The sequence below is a fragment of the Rhineura floridana genome, chromosome 20 (assembly GCF_030035675.1).
Source record: "Rhineura floridana isolate rRhiFlo1 chromosome 20, rRhiFlo1.hap2, whole genome shotgun sequence".
Taxonomy (NCBI): Eukaryota; Metazoa; Chordata; class Lepidosauria; order Squamata; family Rhineuridae; genus Rhineura; species Rhineura floridana.
In genome coordinates this window covers 12,581,198-12,608,818 of record NC_084499.1, presented here as the reverse complement: position 1 = coordinate 12,608,818, position 27,621 = coordinate 12,581,198, and the positions used below count along the sequence as shown (strand labels likewise).

Genomic DNA, 27,621 nt, shown 5'->3' with positions numbered 1-27,621 from the left:
TTGGGATCGACTTGAAGGCAGTCCATTTCTGGTGGTGTGGAATTGGAAGCGGCGGTAACGCAGCCAAAGCTCTGCTCACGGCCCGAGTTGATTCCAAGGGAAGGAGGAAGTCGAATCTCCGGTAAAAGGGGTCGAGGTCCACTCAGCCTTCCATCCATCCGTGGTCGGTAAAATGAGTACCCGGCATATGCTGAGAGGTAAAGAAAGGCTGGGGAAGGAACTGGCAATCCCACCCCATATATACGGTCTGCCTAGTAAACGTTGCAAGACATCACCCTAAGAGCCGGAAACGACTCGCACTACAAGTGCGGGGACACCTTTACCTTTTAGGGATGGAAAGATCTGTCAGTTCTGGTTCTCTCGTTTTCTCGTTTTTCCAATCTTAAATTCAGTTCTCCCCATTTTTGCAGCAATTTGCTTTTTTTTTTTTTAAATCCTCACACAAATTCTTCAGCATTTTAGTGCAAATTTCTCCTAATAAACGCATTTTTTGCAGGGAACTTTAACTAACGTACACATTTTTGCCAGCCATTTCTCATCACAGAACGCATTGTTGCCTGTTATTTTCATTCGGGTGTTTGTTTCTAGGCACACGTTCCTGTTATAAATGCATTTTTGTAAACATTAGTTGATTGGCAAACAGCATTGCAAAATTTGGAGAAGTATGAATTGCAAAGAATGGCTGTGTTTCTGTTGTCGTTTCGGAAAGTGCAGAGTTGATAGGTTCAATTCAGTTTGCATCTCAAGTGGAATTTCTTGCCCGTGCCTAGATCCAACTGACAGGCCAGATCATTATCTCCCACAAGTCCATTTTTTCAAGGGTGCAGGGCTGCCCGCATGTCAGTCACCTGATGTCAGGTCACCTGTTTTTGTTTGTGCAATTTGAAACGAAGTCACGTGCAGTGCTTTGCAAGCTCCGGCTTGTAGCATTCCGTAAGCGACAGTGATCAGCTGATCGTTGGAGACTGTGATGCCAGGTGCACAGTGGTTCGAACAGGGTTGTGTAGGTGGCGGCGCCAATCAGCTGTTCCTTTACATGTCATCTGACCTCTGGTGCAGGGTAGATGGGCGAAGTTTAGTTGAAGTGGGACAGCCCACCTGCCAATCAAAGGCATCATCATGTGGGTATTTTTAATAGCTTGCTTGGGATTTTTATTTGTGGGATTTTGTTGCAAAGCGTTCAAGTGTCCCTCTCGACAAAAATCTCGGCTGCAACAGATGCCACCCTTTAAACTTTGTTTTAGCACCTTCCGTTCAGATATTCATACCCTGGTGTGTTCTGTTCAGATTGGCACACTGAGCGCTGTGGCAGGCTCATTTTCACAGTGCATGTTCCAATTTTGAAGGGGTGGTGGTTGTGTGAGAGTTGGTGAAACGATACCTGCAAGCTCTTACCAAGGATATTCACATCTTGAATGAGCTGCAGGCCTCCAATTGAAGTTCCAGATGTTTAAGTGGCTTTCTACAAGTCCCAGGACGACTAGGGGAATAGTACCAAGGGGTGCTGTCAATCCATCCAGTGTTTCCGCTCTGTTCTGTCTCTTTACAGTGCACAGTGGAAGGCATGGAGAAGGGCCACAGATTAGTGGCAGAACATCTGTTTTGCATGCAGAAGGAGGGATGGAAAGGTCTGTCAATTTCAGTTCTCAGAGGAGGGATGGAAAGGTCTGTCAATTTCAGTTCTCAAAGGAGGGATGGAAAGATCTGTCAATTTCAGTTCTCTCAGTTTCTCACTTTTCCAATTAGCAAGCAATTTCTCATCATACAATACATTTTTGTATGTTATTCTCACTCATATGATCATTTTCATGCATGCTTTCCCCTAACATACACATTTTTGTAAGAGTTGTTTGGTTGGCAAACTGCGTTGCAAAATTCAACAGTGCAAATTTTGGCCTTGTTTTGGTTCTCATATTGTTTCGGAAAGTGCAAACTGAATCGAACTTCTCCCCCATCCCTATGCAGAAGGTTCCAAGTTCAATCCCTGCAATCTCTAAGCAGGGCTGGGAGAGTTCCCTGCCTGATGTCAGCCATTGTGGACAGATTAACCCAGCAGCTAGATGGACCAATGGTCTGATTCAGAAGCTTCCTGTGCTCCGTAAATTGAGCAAAGGTTCCTTCAACAAGAAACAAACTGGCTTGCTGGACCAGGCCAATGATCCTTGTAGTGAGTTGTCCACTTTCTTTCCAACAGCGGCTTAGTGAGGATAGTCATTCCCTGTTGCTTGCTCCCCAGATTCTGGTAATCGGATATGCTCCCTCCGAACATGGCAATTACATGTTGCCAGTCAGTGCAGGCAGCACTGACGTAGATGGATCAAGGGTTTGATTCAGTGTAAGGCAACTATGTTGGTGTGAACTCTGCGGGTAATTATTTTCTGTTGCCATCAAGACCAAAAGCTTCTGCTGAAATCTTTGCTTCTGGGGTTGATTTGGTTTCCACCTGACATCAGGAAGCCTCTGTGCAATGTGCAAGTGTCTCCTCTTTAAAATCTGTAAATAATAGTAGCGAGCTTGACTTTCATATTTCTCTGTAGGTTTGGGCCGTGCTGTTTTGTCCGGAGGAATTGCAGATGGAAAGGATCTATTAAGTTATCTGATTTATTTTTGTAATTTTGCCAAGCCGAGGACTGGATTGTTTCCTTCACCAGATGCTCTGGCATACAGTCCAAGCAGTGATGCCTCCAACAATCCTGGGAGAATGCTGCAGCTTGGAATCTCATTTCCTCCACCTTCCACCCCCAATATTTCATTCCTCTTTTCTGTGCCTCATTGCATATGCCCACTGTTCATTGTAAGGCTCCCCTGGAGACAACATCAATCAGTCTCTCAACTGATTGCACTGGCAAATTTGGGTTTCTTGTGTAAATGTGGAGGGGGGAGGAGGGAGACTTGTACACAAGAAAATACTCAAAACACCAAGGATATCCATTTGGGCTGGTTCCAGAAGGAACAACCCAACTCTTGAACTGAGCTTCAGATGGAATTTTTAGTTTATAGAACCAGCCTAGAAGGGAATGCGGCCCCTGGTCTACAAAGGTTTCCTCCGCCCCTGATCCCACCTTCTTTTGCCTGTTCTTTTCACTTGGGGATGGGCAACCGTTTTCTCTCTTGAGGGTCTCACGTGACCTGGGCTAATCGGTCAGGGCTGTATGCTGAAAGCCATGGGGTGGTTGGTGGTAGAGCCATCCTCTTCTCTCGTGCTCTGGGTCAAGTAGGCCTTGCCAGAGTGGATTGTTTGCAGACAGCTGGAGGCACTGTGTTTCTGCATACCAGCGGCTGGAAACTGCAGGAGAGGAGAGTGCCCTTTGCGCTCAGGACCTACTTGTGGGCTATTTCCAATAGGCATCTGGTTGGCCGCTGTGAGAACAGGATGCTGGACTAGGTGGGCTGCTGCCCTGATCCAGCAGGCTCTTCTTTTGTAGAGGCTGATGGCTACTTGAAATTAGCCTGGGGACCACTTGCAGTTCCAGGGTAAGAGGTTGCCCGCCCACCCCTGCTTTAACTGGAAAGGCCAAGGATTGGACTTGAGGGCATCATCATTTTGTCCTGAGAGATTGCTTTGTTTCCCCCAACTTCTCTTTAGAACACTTATGGGGAATCTTTGACTCTCCAAACGTTGCTGAACTACAACTCCCATTATCCTTGGCCATTGGTCCTGCTGGCTGGGGCCGATGGGGGCTGTAGTTCAGCAGCGTCAGATTCCCCACATTGGTTTTAGAAGAGGATGTTTGATCATGTAGCCTTTTCTCTCCTGTTGCCTTGACCTGGTGCAGGTTTTATCTTGTCCATCAACCAATATATTTATGTGCACCTCTTTCCCCTTCCCCCTTATATCTCTCTTCCAACACAGTTGAAGTGAACTTGCTGGACATAGTGGCCTCCCATAGTGAGGACTCTGGGAATTTTTCATTTGGGTACGACGAAGCCAATTGCAGCATCCTGGAGGTCGGCCAATATGCTACACTCAGCATCCCTGCTGTGGAAGCCTTTGGAGAGAAGTGAGTGTTGGGTGTCCAGAATATTATTATTGTCATCATCATTAAAGGTGGGAAACCTCAAGCGTGGAGGCCAAATGTGGCCCTCCAAGCCTCTCTGTCTGGCCCTTGGGACTCTCCCCAGGCACCGCCCCCACCCCCTCTTGCCAGGCCATGTCCCTTACAGGTCCTGCTCCATGCCCTCTGAGTGCCTTTGCCTAGCTGGAAGTGTCCTTGAACTGTGATCATGCCTCTGTGTGTGTGTGTGTGTTTAAGAGCCTCTGACTTCAACATGGCTGGAATGTACCTACCTTACAAAAGGAAGAGTCACGTCTGTTGCTTCACCCCGAAAGCTTGGCCAAGAGGCAATGCTGGCTTTGGGATGAAAAGAGTTCCTCACCCCAATGATGACAATTCTTTTGCAAGAGAGAGGGTATGAAAGTTAGGCTTTTGAACTCCCAGTGTGGTTCGTATCCAGTGATCAAATCTAGGACAGTAGCAGTGTAACTTGCACTCGGTTTGTTTTTTTGCTTGCTCCACTTTAAAAAAAAAATACTCCTTGGAACCAAAGCTGAACCCTTTAAGAAGATTGCTTCCTTGCTAGGGATGGAGGAGAGATTAGATTCAGTTTGCATGTTAAGCTGAATCTATCAAACTCACATTTTTTCAAAACAGTATGCAACCCTCCTTCAGAATTTGAACTTTTTTGAATTTTGTGCAGTTCTCCAACCATTGTTTACAAAAATGCATATATTAGGGGTAAAGTGTGTGTAAAGCTGAACGTATTTGTGAAAATGACATCCAAAAATGCATTGTATTAGGACAATTCACCTGCCAAAAAGGGTCCGTTATTCAAAGCTGTATGCAAAAATGTGTGTGTTAGGAGAAACTAGCTAAAGAATTTTAATGACGATTTTTTTAAAAAATGGCAAATTGCTCCCAAAATGTGGAGCGCTAAGATTGGAAAAGTAAGAAACTGAGAAACCTGGAAATGAGATCCTTCCATCCCTGTTCCTCGTCCAGAGGGAACTCCTTTCTGTTAGTTTGCAGTGGAATGATCCCAGCTGGGATGTATTGCAATTTTATTCTGTTGCTCCTGTTCCTGGCTAGCACTTATGATAAATAATCACATCTTTATCTGGGGATGGGAAAGAAATTTGGTTCAGTTCATGTCTAAAGGCAAACCTGCCTAATTTGCACTTCTCGAAACAGTATGTGAACCGAAACAGGCCCATCCTTTGAAATTATTTTCTCCGAATTTTGCATTGCAATTCTCCAGCCAAGCAGCATGTGCAAAATTGTCAGTGAAAATAACGTATAAAATTGCATTATATTGCGGGACATTGATTTGCAATAATGTGTATATTAGACAATATTGTATGCAAACATGTAGATATTAGCAGAAATTTGCTAAAACGCTGATGAGTTTTCATGAGGACACTTTTAAAAAAAAAAATATCACAAACTGATGCAGAACTGAGCTTGAGATGGGGAAACTGAGAAACTGAGATAGATTCCACTCACCCTACTTCCACTGAAGTCAGTGACTGACGTGGATATGGGCTGCCCCTCTTTGTCCTCACAACATGTATTTTATCATGTATATGTACGTCGCCTAGAGTGGCCGTTAATTCAGCCAGATAGGCGACTCACAAATAAAAATTTATTATTATTATTATTATTATAACAACCCTGCAAGGAAGCCTAAGCTGGGAGAGAGAGAGGTACTGGCCCAAGGTCACCCAGTGAGCTTCATGGCTGAGTGGGGATCTTGGGTAGTATCCAGTTAAGTTCTACTCAGTGTAGGGCCACTGAAGTTAATGGAACTCCCTGCCAGTAGACATTTGGCAAGAACACTCCCTGCTTTCTTTTAGACATCATCTGAAGATAGCACTATTTAGACAGGCCTTTACAATAATTAATTATTATTGCATATATATTCCATTTTTCCTCCAAGGAGCTCAAGGTGGTATTCAAATACGGATCTCCCCCTCCCAATTTTATATCTGCACAATAAAACTGTGAGTTATGTTAGGCTAAGAGAGACGTTGAGTGGAGAAGTACAAGGCAATTGTCTTAATATTTATTTGTTAATTTGTATTATGAATGCATTTGTGTTGTGGTTTTCTTGTATGTTTTTATAACATGTGTTGTTTTATCTTCTGTACACTGTAATAATAATAATAATAATAATAGGCAGTGACTGGCCCAAGGTCACCCAGTGAGTTTCATAGCCAAGAGGGGATTTGAACCCTGGCCTCCCAGGTGCCAGTCTTACACTCTAACCACTACACCACACTGCCTCTCTGAACTTATTTTTAATCAGCCAGTATCTACTGATGTTTTATTTATGTTTTCACTATGTGTTTAATTTATGGATGCTTCTACTGATTTTTTATTTGTATGTTGCTTGCTGCCTTGATAAATCTTTTTGAAAGTTTGGGTTGTAAATATTTCAGTAAGTAAATAAAGGAAGGTCCGTTATTTTTTTTTTTTTTTTTTTTTTTTTTTTTTTTAGATTTTCATAAAACATACAAGACAAAATCATAAAACATTCAAAGACAAAAAACAAAATCAAAAATAGTTAAACAAAAAGAAAAAAAGAAAAGAAGAAAAAAAAAAAACAAAAATAAAAAATAGAGAGTAAAATATTGACTTCCCATTTGTCAAAGATCAAATCAGTTATAAGTCTATAATATATAGCAATCCTGTCTCTTAAGTCATATTATAAAATCACTTTCCTCCAGTAGTTATCTTACTTAATCATCAAATCTCATAAACATTACTTTATTCTTTCCACAAAAAGTCAAAGAGAGGTTTCAATTCTTTAAGAAATATATCTATCAATTTTTTTTTCCAGATAAGCATATCGATTAATCCATCTCATTACTAATTATGATAATCTTATTGTCATAACCATAGTCAAAATAAACATTTCAATTAATCCATCACATCAGAATCTGTTAGGTTCAGTAATTTCAATAGCCATTGTTCTATTATCTCTATTAGTTCCATTTTCCATCTTCCATCTTCAGTAGTCTTGTTAAGTCCAGTAATTTCAATATCCAATCTTCCATTATCAGTATTCCATAATAATCTTGCTGTCAAAGCCATAGTCATATAATAAGAGTCTGATGGGAATTACCTCTATCCCAAATATTTTCTTGCCATCCATTCTGAATAAGTTGCTGAAATACTGCTGTAAAATCATATCTCTGTTCTTTTTTTCAAAATACACTGGGTCATCTCTTAAAAGTTTTTCCATTGTCACATGGCTGCAGTTAATTCCATAGATTTTCTCTATATTGGGCTCCATCACATCATTCCAGTCCAGAAGATAATCCATGCCATTGATAACTTTATCTCTAGAATCTTCATTAATTTCTTCAGAGATAACATTGAGTTCCAAACAATAGATTTTATTTCTAAAGTCCATAGACTCCAAATCTTGTTCCTGTTCCACGTTTGTTCCAATCTCCGGGATCTCCTCTCTCACAGGGACCCCTATTCCAGTCTCCAGGGTCTCCTCTCTCACAGGGACCCCTATTCCAATCTCCGGGGTCTCCTCTCTCACAGGGACCCCTTCCAGGGTCACCTCTCTCACAGGGACCCTTATATCTTTAATCTCCTGCTTCATTTTACTCAATTCAATTTTCGTTATCTCAATCTCATTCATTATTCTCTGAAACATAGTTATTTCCAGATTCTCAGCCACTTTCTTAATTGCCATTTTAAAAGAAAAATATAGGAAAACCACTTCTTATTTCAGCAACAATTGGGTTAATACTCCAAACTTGGTGACATCACAGTATAAACAGAGCAGACAGCCTTATCTCTCCAATAGTTAAGTAAACAAAATGCAGTTCCCAGGATCGAAGCAATTAATGGCAATCGTCAAGAAACAGATTCGTCAAAATAAAATAGACCAAAAAGAGAGTAGTCTCAAAACAGTATAATATTTTTCAAAATAAAAATCTGGAATAGAAATCCCTCTTCTGTGTGTATCTTTAGAATGCAAATCCAGGACAGCTTTTTGCAACAAAAACAGAGATAAGCTATTAATTAGTGCGTAGCAGAGAGAAGTTACGGCTCCCCAGTGAGATGTCAAAAACCGATCAATCTGGCAAATCTCTTTTAAACAGCAACAATTTAAGTCAAGTAAAAGAAAAATATAGAAAGAAGGGTGCTTGCCTGTTAGTGCGTTCTCTCTTAGAAGATAAGATGAACGTTCGCTTTAACAGATAGAGCTTGCTGTTGAAAATCCGTCCCACCTTCGTCGGCTGGACCTCGTCCCATAAATTAATGAGATCTGGTCGTCCCAACAAAAATAGGCTTTGAGGTTAATCTCTTCGTTTCTCCCTACCCGGGAGAAGTTTAATCAGTCAAAAAAAAAAGAAAAAACTGACTGATATATCTGAATAAGCTTCTTTTGAGGCAGGAGCCCGTCTCAAAAGCAGGCACAGGCTAAGTCACCCTTCCCGGAAGTCGGAAGGTCCGTTATTTTCAATAGGTCAGCGCTGAGTAGGGCTAACTAGCATTGGCGACAACCCTTGATCCTCTTGGTCAAAATATTTATTTATTTATTATTAAATTTATATCCCGTCCTCCTTCCCAAAGGGAGCCCAGGGTGGCAAACAACAAGTGGAAAAACGCAACTAGAATATATTTTTTCAACATTTTAAATAAAACATCTTTAAAAGCATAAAACTGTAGCCACTATACCACGCTGCCACTCTTGACATGCTTGTTCTGTTTCTCTCCAAGCTTTGCAGATGAGCTGAGCCTGTTGCTGATGCTCAGGTACTCTCTGAAGGAGGACACCAGCCTCCTGACGATCATCGGCCTTCGCAGAAACATCCTCTTTCAGATCAGGATTAGCCCTTACACCTTGGTGTTTGTCGCCAGCAGGGGGCGCCATTATGAGTGAGCTCTCCGCCATTTTTCTTCTACTTCATTCTTTCATCAGAGTTATTGCATAGCGAAGCCAGGAAGCCAAAACCAGCTAGGCTGAACTCGGATCTGGAAGCATTCCTCATGAGAACTGTTCCCAGGCCACACCCTTTGTCACTCCTGCTTTGCACCTTCTTTGAGTGTTTTTGCCTGGCTGGAATTTGCCCTTGAACTGTGATGATGCCTCCTGCTTGCTTGGATGGACGTTAGCAGAGGTGTAGTCGTCCAGGGACACAGGGAGGTCTTAGACCCGTCACTGTTTTGGGAGCAGGGCCCCAGACAGGTCTCTATGTATGAGCCAATAATCATGAAAAGGGAGCATGTTAACCACCAAGATGTGTCCTTTTCCTTTCAAGCTGATTGGAGCCAGTCAGAATGAAAGGAGGTGAGCCAGCCACTGAGAAGACTCTTCTCAGTAGCTAACACACAGCCTTCCCTTCCATGCTGATTGGCTCCTAGGGACGTGTTGTAGTGGAGTGTGGACTCGGAGAGGACACAGAGAGCAAGGGAGATGAGAGAAAGTGGAAAAACAGGCATGGCTGCGACTGTCATGAAGGAAACCTGCATTTCTGAATTTGCCACTACACTACTGGATGTTAGAGAAAAGTATGCCGGCGGGCGGGTATGTTTAGAAACCTCTGTGTGGCTGGAATAGATCCTACTGTACAGAGGTGAACATTGCATCAGTTGCTCCACCCACTTTTCTGGCCCTGCCCACCACTAGAACACGGCCCTCGGAGTGCGGCCCTCAAGCTGAACGAGGTTCTTGTGGACCGTTGATTTTCATTGGTGGAAATCTCTGGTGATGTTAATGGAAGTGTGTTTTATGATTAGCATCAAAAGAGATGGGGCAAGCAAGGGAGTGGATTGGAGGGGGGCGAGGTTGCGCAGTAGCCTGAGGCTCGCACGAGCTTCTTGTCGTCATGCGAAGCCAGGGGTGGGGAACCTCAACCCTAAGGGCCAGATGTGGCCCGCTGGCCCTTGGGTCTCTCCCCAGGCCACCCCTCTTACCTCCCTCCTTTGCACCCTCCGAGAACATTTTTGCCTAGCTAGAATATATCCCTGAACGCTGAGAATTCCTCTTGCTCGCCTGGATGGGAGACAGAGAAGGGGTGTGAGTGTGCATAGATGCCAGCCGATCTGGAGACTTTCTGTGTTCCCATTCATCCAGTTGCCATGCCTCCAACCTAACAGAGGGCCTCTGAAGATGATCTCCGTGTACTGGCAGGCTTGCATTCTCTCCGCCGTGTTGCTGAATGTTATCTAACTCATGTCTTGTCCTTTCCGACTCTGTCGCCTACAGGTTCCCCGTCTCCTCCCTGGGGGACGGGCACTGGCACAGGGTTGCTCTTGGCCTCTCCTCGGAGAGATTGGCTCTGTATGTGGACTGTCAGCTGGTGGAGAGCGTCAGCTGGTCTGGCTTCTTTGGCATGGGAGAGGCCGCAGAGAGCCTAGTGGTTATTGGAGGTCTCGTTGAGCCTTTGGAGGTTCCCTTTGAGGTGAGGACCAGTGTGGTTTTGCTTTTTTCATTTTTGTTTGTTTTCTCACATGCATGAACATTGCATAGCTCCTCAGAATGTAAGGGGAGCCCTGCTTGCAGGCTTCCCGTTGGGACATCTGGTTGGCCACTGTGAGAATAGGATGCTGAACTAGATGGGCCACTGGCCTGATCCAGGAGGGCTCTACTTACATTTTTATGGCCTGATCCAGAAGAGCTGTCCTGTTGTTCTGATACCTCACCTTCTCTCCAAGGAGGTGAGGCGTGATATATGTACATGTCCCCTTCTCCCCTTCTATTTTATCCTCGCAACATCCCTGCAAGGTAGAGCAGGCTGAAAGATAGTGACTAACCTGGTCACCTTGTGAGATTCACAGCCAAGTGTAGTTTACACCCGGGCCTCTCCAATCTTAGTCAGACTCTCTAACCGTTGCACCACGTTGGCTCTCAGTTTTGCCTCTGAAATGTGAGCTCAGACTCCCTATTGAAGCAAGCTATGTAAATGTGCACATTGATCCTCCCCCCCCTTACTTTTTTTTTCAGGGTGCTCTGCAGCAACTGAGCTTCTGGATGGGAGACGCTGGCATTGCAGACGAATACTGTCAAACCTCTTCCAGCCCCTGTGGCAGCCCTCTGGACAAGGAAGCTCGCTGCGACAGATCCCACTTCTGGGAGAAGTTTCCCCAAGCCTGGACTCAGGTGCAGCTTTCGAAGGGTTGGCAAAGAATGGCTGAGGTGGGGGTGTGTGAGAGAGAGAAGCTGAGCAAACGAAGCTTGGATGACTGATTCATAGCCCTATCCAGCATAGCTACAGTCTAGGACGGAGATGAAATGTTTTCCCCAACTTAGACCCTGAATTTTGTGACATTGGTGTAATGCCACAGGGTGCTAGCCTTGATGCCAAATCAACGGTTAGAGGCAGTTAGTTCGCGAATCCCAGCTTGGCCATTAAAACACCAAGAGAGAAGCAGTCTTGTAGCGTTTGTTGAACATGCACAGAGAAATAAGCATCCGCATCTCCCGTTCCTTACCTGCACGGTTTAGGAGGAGGGGATTACCATTCTGTCACACCTGGGGAAGGCCTCTGCCGCTTGGCAGAGCATGTGGCTGCTGAGCATTGCCTCTCTTTATGCTCTGCCTGACCCCTCCCTCCGAGGGGTCTGGGGCTGCGTGCCTGCTTGCCTCGTGGACAGTGGAGTGACCTAATACAGGTGGAATGTTCCACTTACGAGAGCTTACGGTTCTCATGGGAATAGGAAGGGGAACAGCCAGTATGAGTCTGGACATATAATAACGGTGTCATAATTGACCCCTTCTTCTGCATAGGGAGTGGGCTTCAATATGCAAGATCCCACACAGACCCCCAATGCAGCCTTTGAGAGGCAATCGGCAAAGGTCACCTGCACCTGCTTGTCTGTACAACAGTCTTTGATGATGCAGTTGGTTGGGTATTTCAGCTGTTTGACGCTTGGTGAGGAGGCTTCAGAGAGCATGTACCAAACGATGGTGATCCTGGCTGGTTAAGTGCCATGTTTTTCCTTCTCAGTGGAATGTTTACGCGTCTTCCTGTTAATCATTGGTTCATCCCATACTTTTTGCTGCATTTTCCCTTCACTTCCCCAACCCTAAGAAGTGCTTTTTAAAAAGTGGATTTGTTTAGGGCTCTTAAACCCATTTTAAAACCTCAGTTTCCTGCTGCGCGCTTCAGTCCCTCCCACAAAACCGTGGCAGCCACAAAACCTCAGAATGTTTCCTACACAGTGTCTCCTTTTCACCATCCTCTCTGGGCTTCCTTTCTTCAACCGCCGTTGTCTCCCAGGGGACGGGCCATAGCTCAGTAGTAGAGCCTCTGCTTTGCATGCAGAAAGTCCCGGGTTCCATCCCCGGCATCTCCAGGTAGAGCTGGGAGAGACCCCTGCCTGAAACCCTGGAGAGCCGCTGCCAGCCAGTGTAGGCAATATTGATACAGATGGACTAATGTCCTGGCTCAGTGTCTGGCAGCTTCCTATATTCCCTGATGCTCACTGAGGTTGGCGGCTGCTGCCTCTGGGAGTTGATTTATGTTTTACTGACATTTCTGCCATGCTCAGAGTGCCAGTGAGTTTCACGGGCCCAGAGAGGAATGCATTGTGATTCTGGAACTGGGACAAGTCCCTCCCTCCCAAGCCCTTAACCGGAAACAGAGGACCTATGGGATGTTTTAAAGGTTCCATTGGACGTGTAAAAAGAGAAGGGGAGGAATGTGCTGCTACGGAATGATGGGTGGAGGAATTATGAGAAGCAGGCCAGTTGTCTCCCTCCACGGTGGCCTTAGCATGCAGCTCCTCCTGTTCCTCCCGTACCTAGAGGGTGGGTACAGAGCCATGCCGAGCCATTTCCTCATCAATGCCTTAGCATCATTGCAGAAGCAGAATAACAAATATATATCGGAGCAGAACAGAAATATCTATTGGCGTGAAAGCAGCTGCTGGATATCCATTTAACATCAAAGTTATAAGACTTTGAAGGCACATCTCAAATCAAGTTAGGACAGATGAAGGACTGAGAGAAACTCTGAGGCACTTTCTGAGATGGTACAAAAACCGAAACACACCTGTGCACTGCTCCAAATTTTGCAATGCAGTTCTCCAGCCAAATAATGTGTACAAAAAATGCGTATGCTCGGAAAGTGTGCGTAAAGATGCATATATTAGTGAAACTCTCATACAGAAAGGTATTATGGGATTAGGGGACATTGCTTGCAAAAATATGTTTATTAGGCACAATTGTCTGCAAAAACAGGAGAAATTTGCAACCAAATTCGGATGGAGTTTCATGAGGATTCTTTTGAAAGATGTTTTTAAAATTCCACACTGACATGGATGTGGAGAACTTAATTTAAGATTGGAAAAATGAGAATCTGAGAGAAATGGAAATTGACAGATTCGCCCAGCCACAACCAGACTGGGCCAATGCAGACGTAACTCTGGGGCAGAGCTTGGAAAAGTTACTTTTTTGAACTACAACTCCCATCAGCCCCAGCCAGCATGGCCACTGGATTGGACTGATGGGAGTTGTAGTTCAAAAAAAGTAACTTTTCCAAGCTCTGCAGAGTCTGGGGATCTCTTAAGTGCAGAGCTTGGAAAAGTTACTTTTTTAAACTACAGCTCCCATCAGCCCCAGCCAGCATGGCCACTGGATTGGGCTGATGGGAGTTGTAGTTCAAAAAAGGAACTTTTCCAAGCTCTGCTTAAGTGTGGTATCTAGATCAAGAGTGAGCATCAGGGTCACAAGCTCCCTCTCTCCAGCTCCCCCCAGCACCACTAGCTCCCACCTCCCACACACTTTTTTGTTGCTGTCATGAAAGCCTTAAATAACACATCACTCAGAAAGTTAGACAAGAACTTTATTGTCTCTTTTAAAAAAAGGGGGGGAAAGGAGCAGAACAGATAGGTTATTCTATACTGTTAAATCCCATACAAGGTATTGTTGGGACATTTGAGAAATGAGGTTCAACCAAATCATATTCCTTTTATTGGAACTTTTTGGCTGCTCTTAATAAACATTGCTTTCTGCAAAGTAGGGATCTACTCAAATTCCCACCAAGAGGAGAATGCTTTTAACAAGATGCTTTTTAGCAAGTTGCAGAGTTTCCAAAGATGTTTTGCTTTAATATGTTCTTAAAGATGTTTTCTTTTCATGTGTTTTGAAGTATTTTGTTTTTAAGATGTTTTAGGGTGTTTTTAGTGTTTTTCTTTGCCGCCCTGGGCTCCTTCTAGGAGGAAGGGTGGGATATTATTATCATTATCATCAAGTTCAATGGGTCTACTCTGAATAGGACTAACGTTTGACACAATCCGTTGTTGCCCTTGGTCAGTTATATGAAGCAAAAGCTTAATTGCTGCTGAGATAAATATAACTGATATCAATTATATTTATCTAGATCGGCGGTTCCCAAACTTCCCCCCCCAGATTGACCTCTTGAAATTTGCTGATGGTCACTTAATGATTTTCTTGCCTGTTGTAGCAATTGCAATGTGCTGAGCTAACTGCTGTACAATTTTTAATTGCATGTTTATTGGTTCTTTTATTCATATATATTGTATTCGGTTGTATTGCATGTTGAATCCCAGAATTCAGGCTGTAATATAATAAGATACAATATATTATAAAAAATACAAGAAGCAAAATACAATCACAAATCCATAGGAATACTTAATGCAATGGATGGGCCGCCTCTAGCCTTCAACCACAAATCCATAGAGAGGTCATCTGTGGACCCCAGTTTGGGAACCCTGATCTAGATTGTTAGGAAAGGTTTTAAATATTGCTTTTTCTATTTAAAGTGAGAAAGGATATAATTGTGTATGCTTTGGGTTTTGAATGTGATGAATGTATTCTACGTTGCATATTTGGTCATGTATGTTTTGTGCTATCAAAAGGGAACATGGAACACTCCTGACTCCACCCAATTGCCCTGAAGTCTAGCACCACTGCTTGCCTAAACTACATCATGCCACAATCCACACCTCTAGCCCTTTTTTCTTGTTCAAAGAAACAAATCAGTCAGCACTGTGAAAATGTTTGATTCCATTTATGAATCACTTCCCATTAAAATAGCTCAACACGATTTTGCAGTTAGAAAACACCAACAATTAAAAACAATCCCATCTGTAAAAGCAATGTATTCCATATTTAAAACCAGTTCCATATATACACATTTTTTTAATTTTAAAAATCCATACATAAAAGCAATTCAAAACATTTTGGCTTGTATCCAATGCTAATCCCACCCAGGATAGATTCGTTCAAATGAATGGATATGACTAACTTGCACCCATTAGTTTTAATGGGCCTACTCTGAGTAGAACTTAGTTGGGTACAAATCTTCATATTTAAAAACAATTGCATATAGTTATACATTTATAGATATAAAAAAATCCAAAACATCTGGTAAGTCAGGTATTCAGTCACTATCTCTAAGGCCACATCTGCACCTTGCACTTAAAGCAGCATTTAAAGCAGGTCCCAGGCTATCATGAGGCCAGCACCCTGCTGAAGCTAAGCAGGGTCAGGTCTGGTCAGTGCCTGGATGGGAGACCGCCTGGGAACCACATGTAAGCCGCCTTGGGTTTCTATGATGAAAAGAAAGGCGGGATATAAATGTAACAAATAATATTTATACCCCTTTAAGCATTTCCAGAGTGGTTTAACAATCCCTTTTCCTAGGAAAATCTAGGAACTGTCACTCTCTGAGGGAAATAGGGGTCTCCTAACAGCTCTCGATATCCGTAACAAACTACAGTCCCCAGGATCTTGTGGAGGAAGCCATGACTGTCTATAGTGGCATCTTAGTGCTTTAAATGTATAATGCAGATGGGGTCTAAATCTCTAAGGCTTCTAGTGCAGGGACCTGTGCTTTTTTTTGGTCTAATTAGGAATCTGTGGATTTGGGAACAGCTGTGAACTCCATCTTCTTTGATACCCCAGTTCAGCGACAGCCCAAGACCAGCAACATTGTGAGGGGCTTTGCTTTGGTATCAGCCACCATTTGTCCTGTCCATTCAAATTGTTGTAGGGCCTTTCTCAAGGCTTAACTGAAACTGGAGCGCCCTTAAGTGGGGAACCGAACATTCTTCCCTAGAGCACCTGTGGCTTACAGTAGTCTTCTGCTATGCGTGCCAGTTCTCTGTTCAGCTCCTGCGAGATGTAGCGACGGCCACCAACTTGCACTGCATTATTATCATCATTTATTTATCATTTATTAAATTTATTTCCTGCCCTTCCTCCCAGTAGGAGCCCAGGGCGGCAAACAAAAAAGGACACTCTAAAACATGTTAAAGAGAGACTTTAAAATATATGAAAACAAAGCATCTTTAAAAACACCTGTTTTTAAAAAAAGCTTTAAAAACATCTGAAAGAGCAATTCCAGCACAGATGCAGACAGGGATAAGATCTCTACTTAAAAGGCTTGTTGAAAGAGGAAGGTCTTCAACAGGCTCCGAAAAAATAACAGAGATGGCGCCTGTCTAATATTTAAGGGTAGGGAAGTCCACAGGGTAGGTGCCACAACACTAAAGGTCCGCTTCCTGTGTTGGGCAGAACGGACCTCCTGATAAGTTGGTATCTGCAGGAGGCCCTCACCTGCAGAGCTCAGTGATCGACTGGGTATATAAGGGGTAAGATGAGGATCAGGCAAATGCATGGAGAGAGAAGGCTATGTTTTCCCTCCACTGTCAGAGGCAATGTGCCTCTGAATGCCAGTTGCTGGGAATCTCAAGTCAGGGAAAGGGCTTTTGCATATGAGTCCTGCTGGTGAGCTTCCCATTGGGGCATCTGGTTGGCCATTGTGAGGACAGGACGCTGGATTAGATAAGCCACTGGCCCGATCCAGCTGGGCTCTGCTTATGGACCATGTTCACACCATACATTTATTCCACTATTATTCCACTTTAAACAGTCATGACTTCCCCGAAAGAATCTTGGGAAGTGTCGATCAAAGTGTGTGTAGCAATGGATCTGATTCGTTTGTGCAATGCCTTTTGTGCAGTAGGCTAGATTCAATGCACACTCGCACACCCCTCTCTTCCCCTATGCTCCATCGAGGCAAGCAAGAGGCATTGTCGGAGTTCAAGCCAGCCAGAAACTCTCAGTGCGAATCAGGGCCAGTGAGGGCTGTGGCCTTGGAAACATTCCAAGGTCCGGATTGAGAGGCCTGAAGGGTGGTCTTTGCCCCCTGGGCCGGAGGTTGCCCACCTCTTATATAATTGTTTTTCCACCTGTATTTTATGATGCTGTTTGGAGTTTTTGTTGAAAAAGACTCTGAACTGTAACTGCCCCTGGTTTTCCTCCCCCCAACATTATATTTGGATCTTACCTTGGCATTGCCTTGCCGCTTTTGAGCTACACATTCATTCTTGTTTTCCTCCAAATGTGGTGTTTTAAAATTATACTGCATCTTTATTTTAGCAGCAGCAGTCAAAGAGCTCTTTCCAAATCAAAGAAGAGGGTTTGGTGTTGGCTCGCAAAAACGAATTGCGGCCAGTTTGGCTCCTAGTGAGTTGCTTGCCAGTTTTTCTCGCGCGCTCTGTCCTCGCTTTTGCTTCTGAGGAAAGGACTCCCAATTCTGTTCTTGGACACTGAATGCAAACATAGGTTTTATGCAAAGTTTAACTTTTAAACAAAGTTACATAAACAGCTTATTGTGTGTGAGGTCTTTTGGAAGTGTCTACATTTTCTCCCCACATCAAGTGGGACAAGATGGGATAGCCATGGGTATTTATTCACATGGTTCTTGGCTCTTTTCCTAATGTGGACATAGGTCTCCGTCTGTAGCAGGGGCCAGGTCCAGGGAATTGAATGTGGCCCTCCGGGCCATCTCTGGCCCTCAGGACGCCCCCTGGGCTACACCACATCTCCAAGTCACACGCTCCATAAATATTTTTGCCTGGCTGACCCCGGTGTCCAGCAGTGACCTGAACACAAAAGTCAGGGGCTACAAGCACCCCTCTGGCTGAAAAAGGCATAAGGGCCCCCTACCCCTGTTGTAAGCCCTGTAATTCTCTGCTGGTTTGGTTTTCCTGGCGCAACGTGATGCTTGTCGAGATTCATGTGCTCTGAAGGGGTGGGGGAGAAATGCAATTCAGTTTGCATTTAAATCTGAATCCTATCAGATTTGCACTCTCTGAAACAATATGAGAACCGAAACACAGCCATCCTTTGAAATTCGCCCATATATGAATTTTGCAATGCGGTTATCCAACCAAATGTCACTGAAATGCAACTATTAGGGGAAGGTGGGCATAACAATGAATGTATTCATGAGAATCCCATACAGGAATGCATTGTCTTAGGAGAAATTGCTTGCAAAAAGGTGTAGATTAGTCCAAAGTGACTACAAAAATGTGTGCGTTGGGAGAAACTGGCACTCAAATGCTCCAGAGTTTTCATGAGGGTTTTTTTTTTAATTGAACATTTCTGCAGAAATGTAGAGAACTGAATTTCAGAGTGGAAGAAATGAGAAACTGAGAGGATGCAATGGAGAGGTCCTCTAGGTCTGAAGGAACAGCAGTTCATAGAAAAGTTTGTTGCTGGTGGGGAAAGAGGAATAACTTTTAAACAACTGAACAGACGCATTTTCCCTATGTTAGCTGGGCTTAAAGAAATTGGCTAGCAGGACATGGATGGCAGGGGTGCCTGGTGAAACTTTGCCAGCCTTTTCTTGCTGTGGTTTGGCAGCCTCATTTGCTCCTGATGGGTGGTTTTTGGAAAGTGGGGGGGGATGAGTCAGTGGCTGCTAATTATGGCACTTGGGACTTGTCCCTCGGATGGGACATGGTTCTCCTCTACCGCCACCAACAAACATGCTGGTTACAAAAAGCTTTTTTTCCTTCTCCGATCATGCTAAACGCTGTGGTCCTCCAGCCGTGCTTGCTGAAGGATTCAGGACAGACGAAAGGAAGGACTTCTTCAAAGCAGCACATCACAAAACTGTGCAACTCACTGCCACAATGTGTATTGATAGCCACTACCTCGAATGGCTTTAAAAAAAAGGATTGTTGGAAGATTACTTTTAAAAAGTAATAAATTACAGTTACATGCCCCCCCCAAAAGTAATAATTACTATTGCAGTTACAATTGCTCTGAAAGTAGCTGATTGCTTTACTTTTACTCAAAAGTAATTGCTACAATTACATTTTAGTTACTTGTTAAAATAATTGCCTACAAGGTGCTGGCCTTGGCTGCTGCACATCTAAGTAGCCTAAAACAACATTAAAAATTAGCACGCACACACACACAGGGTAGTAGAATATTTTTTTAATCCATGAGATTAATAGAATGGCATAACAGAATCTCACATCCCCTCACCTCACCCCCAGCGATGATGATACCCCAACACACACATTTTTTCTATATATATATATATATATATATATATATATATATATATATATATATATATATATTGCCTCCAGCTCTTTTCTCATTCCACTCCTGTCAATTTTTAAACAATTGTTTTCTCCGTGCCGTCTCGCTCTCCACCTCCTCCCTTGTTGCCTCCTAAGCACCCATAGAGCATGAAGGAAGGACAACGCTGCACAGAAGCCCAATTTGAAGCACACGATTTTTATTCACAAATCAGAGGAGCAGAACATAAGAACATAAGAAGAGCCTGCTGGATCAGGCCAGTGGCCCATCTAGTCCAGCATCCTGTTCTCACAGTGGCCAACCAGGTGCCTGGGGGAAGCCCGCAAGCAGGACCCGAGTGCAAGAACACTCTCCTTCTTCCCCTTCTCCCCCCCCCCAGTAATGCACAAAAGTAACGCTGGAAACATTACAATTACTCCTCAAAAGTAATGACGTTACTACTCGTTCTATTACCGGCAAAATGTAATGAAGTTACCCACTCGTTACTCAAAAAAGTAATAAATTACAAGTATTTCATTACTTGTAACTAGTTACTTCCAAGCTCTGTCATTAACATATGCATTTTGTGCACACTTTACTTTCATGCATGCACTTTTGAACGTTTTGTATGTGCCTTGGCAACTACACGGCAAAATTTGGAGAAGTGCGACTTTCAAAAGATAACCGTGTTTCCGTTTGCATATGGTTTTGTTATTTATTATTTCTTGCATTTATATCCCGCCTTTTCTCCAAGGAGCTCAAGGTGGCGTACAAACATGGTTCTCCCCCTCCTCATTTTATTCCTGCAACAACCCTGTGAGGTAGGTTAGACTGAGAGGCAATGACTGGCCCAAGGTCACCCAGTGAGCTTCATGGCTACATGAGGATTTGAACCCTGGTTTTCCAGATCTTAGTCCAGCACTCTAACCACTGCATCGCACTGGCTCTTTAGGGAGGGTTTTTTTTAGAGTTTTAGAGAGTGCAAATTTGGTAAGCTTACCTTTCAATGTGAACAGGGGAGGAGAGGTGATTGCAGAGTAATCAAATGCTGAATGCATTCAAGCCATGATCAGATTTCTGTGGTGTGTGATGGTGGCTGCAAGGTGACATATCAATTTTTATCTGGGAAATGTTTGTTGATGTTGGAATAGACCCAGCATTCTAGGGTCCCCAGATGTTGTTGGATTACAACTCTTATCATCTTCAGCCTGCTTAGCAAATGGTCATGGATGTTGGGAGTTTCAGTCCAACAACCTCTACCCTTCCAGCACTATGTTTGGAGAAGCTGCACTTGTTGAAATTTCCTCCCTTACAAGCCTCTTGCCTATGGCCATACTACCCTGAAACGGCCGATCTCATCTGATCTCAGAAGCTAAGCAGGGTCAGGCCTGGTTAGTACTTGGATAGGAGGCCGCCTGGGAATACCAGGTGCCGTAGGCTTAGAGGAAGGCAATGGTAAACCACCTCTGAATACCTCTTACCATGAAAACCCTATGAATATATATATAAAAAAGATTCATAGGGTCACCATAAGTCATAATTGGCTTGAAGGCATATCACAACAGCAAGCCTCTTAAATGTCTCCATGCGCTGTCCCCTGTTACAACTCTGACCACCTCACTTGCCTTTTGGGGCTTGAAGCATTTTTTATCTTTTTGCCTGCCAGCTCTTTATATAAAACCTTCCGGAGAACTGGCCAACCTCAGAACTTTCCTTGTGGCTATTTATGTGCCTCTGGGTGTTGCCTTGGCATGTGGTTGTTTGCCTGTGGCTCTGCAGAGAAGGCTCCTCTCTAATTACCTCACAGGGAGCTCTTGGGGACAGCAACTTGCGTTCTCTAGGTGGGATGCACTAGCATATTGCTTTGGAAAGTGCAAATGTGCTATATTCGGCTTGAAATGAGAACTGAATTGAATTTCTGGCCCATTCCTAAGACACACATACACCCCCCTCCCCCTCTTGGGAATATAACAATATTGATAAGCCTGTCAAAATCTGAGGGTAGAACCCAATGTTAGACCTACTTGGAGTCAAGGATTGGTCGAGAAATTTGATTCAGTTTGCATTTAAAGCCGAATTTATTACGTTCACACCTTTCAAAACAATATGAGAACCAAAATCTATCCGTCGGAATTCGCATGTATCCAACATTTGCAACGCAGTTCTCCAACCAAAGAATGCTTATGAAAATGCATTGCGTTAGGGGAAAATGTGCATAAAAAGCAATATTATCTGTGAAAATAACATACAAATAGGCATTGCATTAGGAGGAACTGCTTGCAAAAATGTGTATGTTAGTCAAAACGGCATGCAAAAATGTGTTTATTAGGAGAATGTTGCATTAAAATGCTGAAGGGTTTTCATGGGTATTCAAAAAAAAAAAAAGGCAAATTTCTGCAGAAATGTGGAGAACTGAATTTCAAACAGAGAGAACCGAAACTGACAGATCCTTCCACCTCTGCTTGGAGCAGACTGAGGCTGGGGGACCTTTGGCCTTTTGGATGTTTCTGGATGTGCCCAAAGGTCAGGGGTGACCTTTTGACGAGTGCCATTAATTCCGTTACAGTGGCAGTAATTCTCTCGCACGCACGGACACATGCTTCTGAAAGCTCCTAACGTTAGTCCCTAAATTGCCGGAAAGCGTGAAGAGATGCCAGATGGTTCCGGTGCGAGGAGGAAAAGCTGGGAAGGAGATCTCCTTCCCATCCTCCCTTTTCTCCTTGGAATGTTGATATAAATCAGCAGTTGTGGCATCTTGGGATCTAGGCCATGCTTGTGGTTTCTCCTCCTGAAAGGATGACAAGAGCCCTCGGGGAGAACGGGCTTAGCAGTGGCCAATGGGCAGGGCTGTACATCTTCCCCCAAACCCTGGCTCTGAACGCCCAGGCTGAGCCTGCCCATTGCCCTGAGCATGCTGCCCTTGATCAGAGCACAATGGAGATCATCTGCTTGGGCTTTCTGTGGATGGCTTTGTGGGGCGTTGGGCCAGCAACCAGCATTTTCAAGGTAGGTGAACATCTTTAGAAGGTTGCCTGCACCATTGCTGAAGCTGCTGTTTTAGTTTAAAATGTTATTATTTCTTCACAATGCTCATAACTGACCTTGGGTCGAATCCAGCTTAGTTTTACTCAGAGTAGACCCACTGCAATTAATGGACATGATGAATATAGGGTCATTAATCTCAGTGGGTCTGCTCTGAGTAAACCTTAATTGTATATAATCCATTGGGTTGCATCCAACTAGGGCTGCAATCCAATGCACACTTACCTGGAAGTAACTCCCATTGGACCCAATGGAGCTTGCTTCTGAGTAGACATGTAGAGTAGATTGCAGCCTAAGTCCTGCTCCAAGTAGACCCATTGAAACGAATGGATCCAAGTCATAGATCTGAAGATGCCCCTCTTTACATTGCCCTTTGATACCTGAGATAATGTGTTTTCAGGATCCACCCTATTCCAGTGACTGTAATTTGTTTTAACTGTTTTTAATATTGAATTTTAAATTGTAACCTGCCCTGGGACCTGCTGGTGAAGGGTAGGTAATAAGTGAATGTGGTGGTGACGGTGATGATGTCCTTTATTTTCTGTGGATCTTCTCTGAGTAGGACTAGCCTTGGATGCAACCCTTTGACTGTAAACTGGGGCTAAAGTATGTTCATTGTTAAAAGGTCCTAATGACAAATTGTGCTACTGATGAGATAATTAACTCCCCTTGAATCTTTTTGTGGGGTGTAACTGTGCTCCTTTCAAGTGTATGCAAGTTCATCTTGGGTAAGCCTGTCTCACGTTAACTTGATGCAGAGCTTAGCTTGAGCGATAACCCCTTCCCAACTCTCTGTGAGCCAGTCTCTAATGTCAGAGAAGGCTTTTGAGATTCCGTTTCGGTGCACTAAAACTTCTAGCTGCAGTTTAAAAGAGCTACAGATCAATCCTGTGCATGCTTACTCTAAAGAAAATCCCACTTGTTTAGGAGAGCTTACTCCCAGGTAAGCATGCACAGGGTTGCAGCGTTTGACTGCAATCCTGTATCCTGTGTTTCCGTACACATACAATATTGGGTCAGGGGATTTGGGAAGTACCTATTAAATGTGAACTAGATGGATGTTTCCCTTATCCCTGAAAACATCTACTCTACCACTGATCTATGGTGGAGGAAAGACAGAACAGTCAAGGTGTGGGTTATTACCAAAGAATGGCACCCCTCAACATCAGGGACCTTGCAGGGAAGTAAGTGCCAGTTGTAAGAGGCACCCACCTTCATGCTCAAAAATGGTCAAGCCGGTGTTGATGGGGACAGGTCACAGAAAACAGATACCATCTCCATGTGCATTTCTTTGTTGGAGAAATCGTATGGGTAATGTGTGCGCACCCTCTCTTTCCCCACTTCCTGCTACTGCGGGAGGGACCCAAAATTATATATTGCTTGACCATGACAAACATGAAATGGTTTCGCTTATCAGTCTCTTCTTGGTTATTGGTAACTATCAATGGTCTGTCGATAAGTGTAAATCAGAAGAGAAGAGGAGCTTTCTACCCACTATAGTAACATAGGCAGTTGTCTCAAACCACTGGTCCATCTTGCTTAATATTGTCTCAACTGACTGACAGTAGCTCTCTGGGTTCCAAACGGGCGCAGAATGAAACTGGGATCTCTTGCAAGCAAAGCACATGTTCTGTTACTGAGCTATAGTCCGTCACCTACAGATGCAGTCAGAGTGCAGTCCTTATGGCTATGCAGTGGTGGTTGGTGCCCATTGGGACTGGTGGGGCAGAAGGCAGGGAGCCCAACAGGAGGCGGAGCCAGAGCCAATGACAGGCGGAGCCAACTCATTCTAGTTTTGTCCCCATCCTCCCTGCTGCAAGTGCAACACTGAGACTTGAGGACATTTCCTGGATGGGTTGGAAGTAAGAAGGAAGATTGAAAGTGGGGGTTGGCTGAGGGCAGACTGAGACTGGTGGGCCAATGTCCCATTCACCCTAATGGAGCAGCCTCCACTATGGCTGTGAATAAATGAATTAAATAAAAAACTGCCTTCTGTCAAATGCATCTAGTTCAGTATTGTCTACCCTGACTTGCAACAGTCCTCCAGGGTTTCAGACAGGAGTCTTTCCCAGCCCTACCTGGAGATGCTGGGTATTAAATATAAATTTAATAAATAAATAAATAATAATAATAATAATAATTGAACCTGGGACCTTCTGCAAGCAAGGCAGATGATCTACCACTGAGCTACAGTGTGGCCAAGTTGACACCAAAAGTGCCATTTCGAATTTCTAGCGTATGAATCACTGGAATGCAGTTTCCTCTTATTTCTAGGGCTCGGAGTTTGCAGCTTCAGATGCGGGTTTGAAGTCTCCCATGCTAGAGCAGGATCCTCCAAAGAGCCTAAATAAGTTTCCCAGTAGAAGCTCTACAGAGTCAAACATGGCTTCCAAACGATCAAAGGAGGACAGAGAAGAGGAGGAGAACTTCATTTTCAGAGACGAACCCCCAGGCTCCACTTACAATAAAATGGTGAGATCTGAAAGTCTCGGCTCAGCGAGGACAGAAAATCCTGATGGGTTCATTGCCAACATAAATTCACGGCACTCTTTTTTTCTTAAGGATCTCCACGTGGCTGATGACAATCGTATCCTTTCTGGAATGCTTTCCAAAGTAAGTCGAGTGGGTGACAAGAAAGCAGATATCTCGAGAGTCTTGGATGATAACGCTAAGGAAAAGCTCAAGGGAGATGTTGAGTCTTGGGAGCAGCTCTCAGCCACCATCGTAGACCTCGACAGCCCTTCCACCTTCTCAGAAATCCCTGAGGAGGGGAGCAAATTGCCTGAAAATAAGCCTAGAGCCTCCCTCCCCAACTCCCATGAGAAGGCTGCATCGTTTGCTGATAGGGGTCTTGAAATGGATCTTTCCAGAGCTTCTGGAGCCACTAATGGTGCTGTGAAACCACTACAGACAGTCCTGAAGGCTTTCTCTGGAAACATCAAGGGAGATGCCCATAGACAAAGGACTTGGAGCCGACCTAAAGGAGTCCCTGTTCAGAACTCCGGTCCCACCCACTCCTTGCAGTTGACGGAGATGCAAAAGATCCGCCATAAACCAGGACCCCCTGGGCTACCAGGGCCACCAGGTTTGCCGGTAAGTAGTGGGAGCAGGCTGGACTGGCGTGTGCCATCCTGTTCAGATCTGGGACTCTTGGTGTATCGTGATGAACGAGCTGGTGTTCCTCTTCCTTCTAAGCCGGGTTAAGCTGGGACCTGTTCGGTGCCAAGGAAACTGTGCCTTGGGAGAAGTGAAGCAGTAACTGTCAGTGATTCAGTCTGGCCGTGCAGCAGTAATAAGCAAGACTGCTTCTGAGCATGTGCATTGCGTGTGTGTTTGTTTCCCTGGCTCTACGTGCCCCTTGAGACTCGGTCGGGCGGAAGGTGGAGAGGCCAATGGAAGGTGAAGTCAGAGCCAATGAGAGGCAAAGGCCAGCTAATTCTAGCTGTTCCCATCCTCCTCCCTCCCTAAGGCCAGGAGGAGGTCTCTCGCAACCAGTGCTGCTACCCCCTGGACTGGCTGTAGTAGGAAGATAGGCAGATGGCCAGGAGGAGCTGGCCGAGGGTAGATTGAGGTTGGTGGAGCAGTGCCCCATTTATTATTGTTATTATTGTTATTATTGTTATTTTATTTTATTTATTTATTTGTTGAATTTCTGTACCGCCCGACTAGCATAGCTCTCTGGGCGGTGTACAATAGAAAAGTATAAATATACACAATAAAATCCTATAATTCAATACAAAAACATATAAATAAAAATGCACAAATCTAAATCAATTTAAACATATTTAAAGACTAAAAAACTAAAATGCCTGTGAATAGAGGAAGGTTTTAACTTGGCGCCGAAAAGACAGCAACGTTTATTATTATTATTATTATTATTATTATTATTATTATTATTATTATTATTATTAATTTGCATCCTGCCCTTCCTCCCATTTGCCCTAATGGATCAGCCTCCACTCCTTGCCTCCCTTTACACTGAACAATGATCAGCCATTCCACACATATTCCCAGAGATTTCCCCTGCTGTTTACTGGAAGAAAATGTCTAGTCGCTACTAGCCACTGGGGAAGGGCCGTCGCTCAGTGACAGAGCACCTCCTTTGCACGCCAAAGGTCCCCGGTTCAATCCCTGGCATTTCCAGGTAGGACTGGGAAAGGAAGACCCCCACACACACACTTGAAACTCTGGAGAGCTGCTGCCAATCAGTGTAGACATTACTGAACTCGATGGATCCAACGGTTTGACTCGGCGTAAGGCAGCTTCCTACGTTCCTAGGACTAGATGTCAGAGTTGTTTGAGGGAAGAACTGCAGGGCGAATCCTAGCTTCTCCTCCAGGCCTGAGCACTGTCTCCAGGAGTGCAGGCTGGCTACATTCTCAGCCCTACCTGGAGATGCCAAGGATTGAACTTGGGACCTTCTGCATGCAAAGCAGATGCTCTAGCCACTGAGCTGCGGCCCTTCTCGTAGATCCAGTTATGGCGATCTATGGCACAGCCACATCCAAGGCTGCATGGCGTTCCCCTGGTGTGCTCATGAATAAGAAGTGATCTAGGAGAGACTGAAGCCTTCCAGCTCAGCTGTTTGGCTTCACACTTCAGGCAATGGATCCCGACAGATGAAATAATTCGGTGGCGTGCGTTTCCTTTGCAGGGCTGTCCAGGGAAACGTGGAGCCATGGGACCCAAAGGAGACAAGGTGAGCCGACTGGGGAGTGCTTGAAAGAGATGAAACAGCGTCCAGGGATAGTCAAAAAATGACTTTGTTTTTCATCCTCGTTTGCAACAACTTGTGTTCTCTCTCCATCAGTGCTTCAGAGCTTATAGGGTGAGGCTGGAGAGACACAATAACTATAAAGAGAAATGGAAAGTGTATCGCTTTCTGTGTTGTACACCAGGCAACCTTTTGTTATTGTTATTCTGGTCGAGGGCTGCATTCCCTTGGGGATAATCTGTTGTGGGGGCTGCTTGCTAGCAACTTTTCTAGCAGAAAATGGTATGCCCAACATTCTAATGTGGGATTCTGGCAGTGAGAGCGTTTACCAATGGGCGGCTTAATTCATTCATTGTTTAAGGTATTTATATACCACTGAATATTCAGAAATTCTAAGTGGTGTACGTAACGTTCAGCTAAGTCCCACTCAGAGTGGACCCATGGAAATCAGTGACCCTAAACTAGTTGTGTCTATTAACTTTAGTGGATCTACTGTGAGTAGGACTAGCATTGAATACCGCCTAACATGTTTTAAAAACCCACGGGTGGCATCC

The 27,621-nt window shown here is 44.3% G+C and overlaps 2 protein-coding genes and 1 pseudogene across 4 annotated transcripts in view; 2 read left to right on the top strand and 1 right to left on the bottom strand.

The window, feature by feature from the left end:
• Positions 1–8,895, bottom strand: part of LOC133373982 (uncharacterized) — a 49,872-nt gene extending 40,977 nt beyond the window's left edge. Inside the window, exon 1 of the mRNA XM_061604483.1 lies at positions 8,782–8,895. Coding sequence (XP_061460467.1) covers positions 8,782–8,895 — 114 coding nt within the window. The remainder of the gene's footprint in view (positions 1–8,781) is intronic.
• Positions 1–27,621, top strand: part of LOC133373926 (collagen alpha-1(I) chain-like) — a 152,371-nt gene that overhangs the window by 21,769 nt on the left and 102,981 nt on the right. For all 3 annotated transcript variants that reach the window (XM_061604349.1, XM_061604347.1, XM_061604350.1), the window contains exons 2-8: positions 3,854–4,001; positions 8,742–8,900; positions 10,231–10,426; positions 10,969–11,124; positions 24,628–24,825; positions 24,916–25,446; positions 27,008–27,052. In XM_061604349.1, coding sequence (XP_061460333.1) covers positions 3,854–4,001; positions 8,742–8,900; positions 10,231–10,426; positions 10,969–11,124; positions 24,628–24,825; positions 24,916–25,446; positions 27,008–27,052 — 1,433 coding nt within the window. The remainder of the gene's footprint in view (positions 1–3,853; positions 4,002–8,741; positions 8,901–10,230; positions 10,427–10,968; positions 11,125–24,627; positions 24,826–24,915; positions 25,447–27,007; positions 27,053–27,621) is intronic.
• On the top strand, positions 20,634–20,751 carry LOC133374059 (5S ribosomal RNA; annotated as a pseudogene).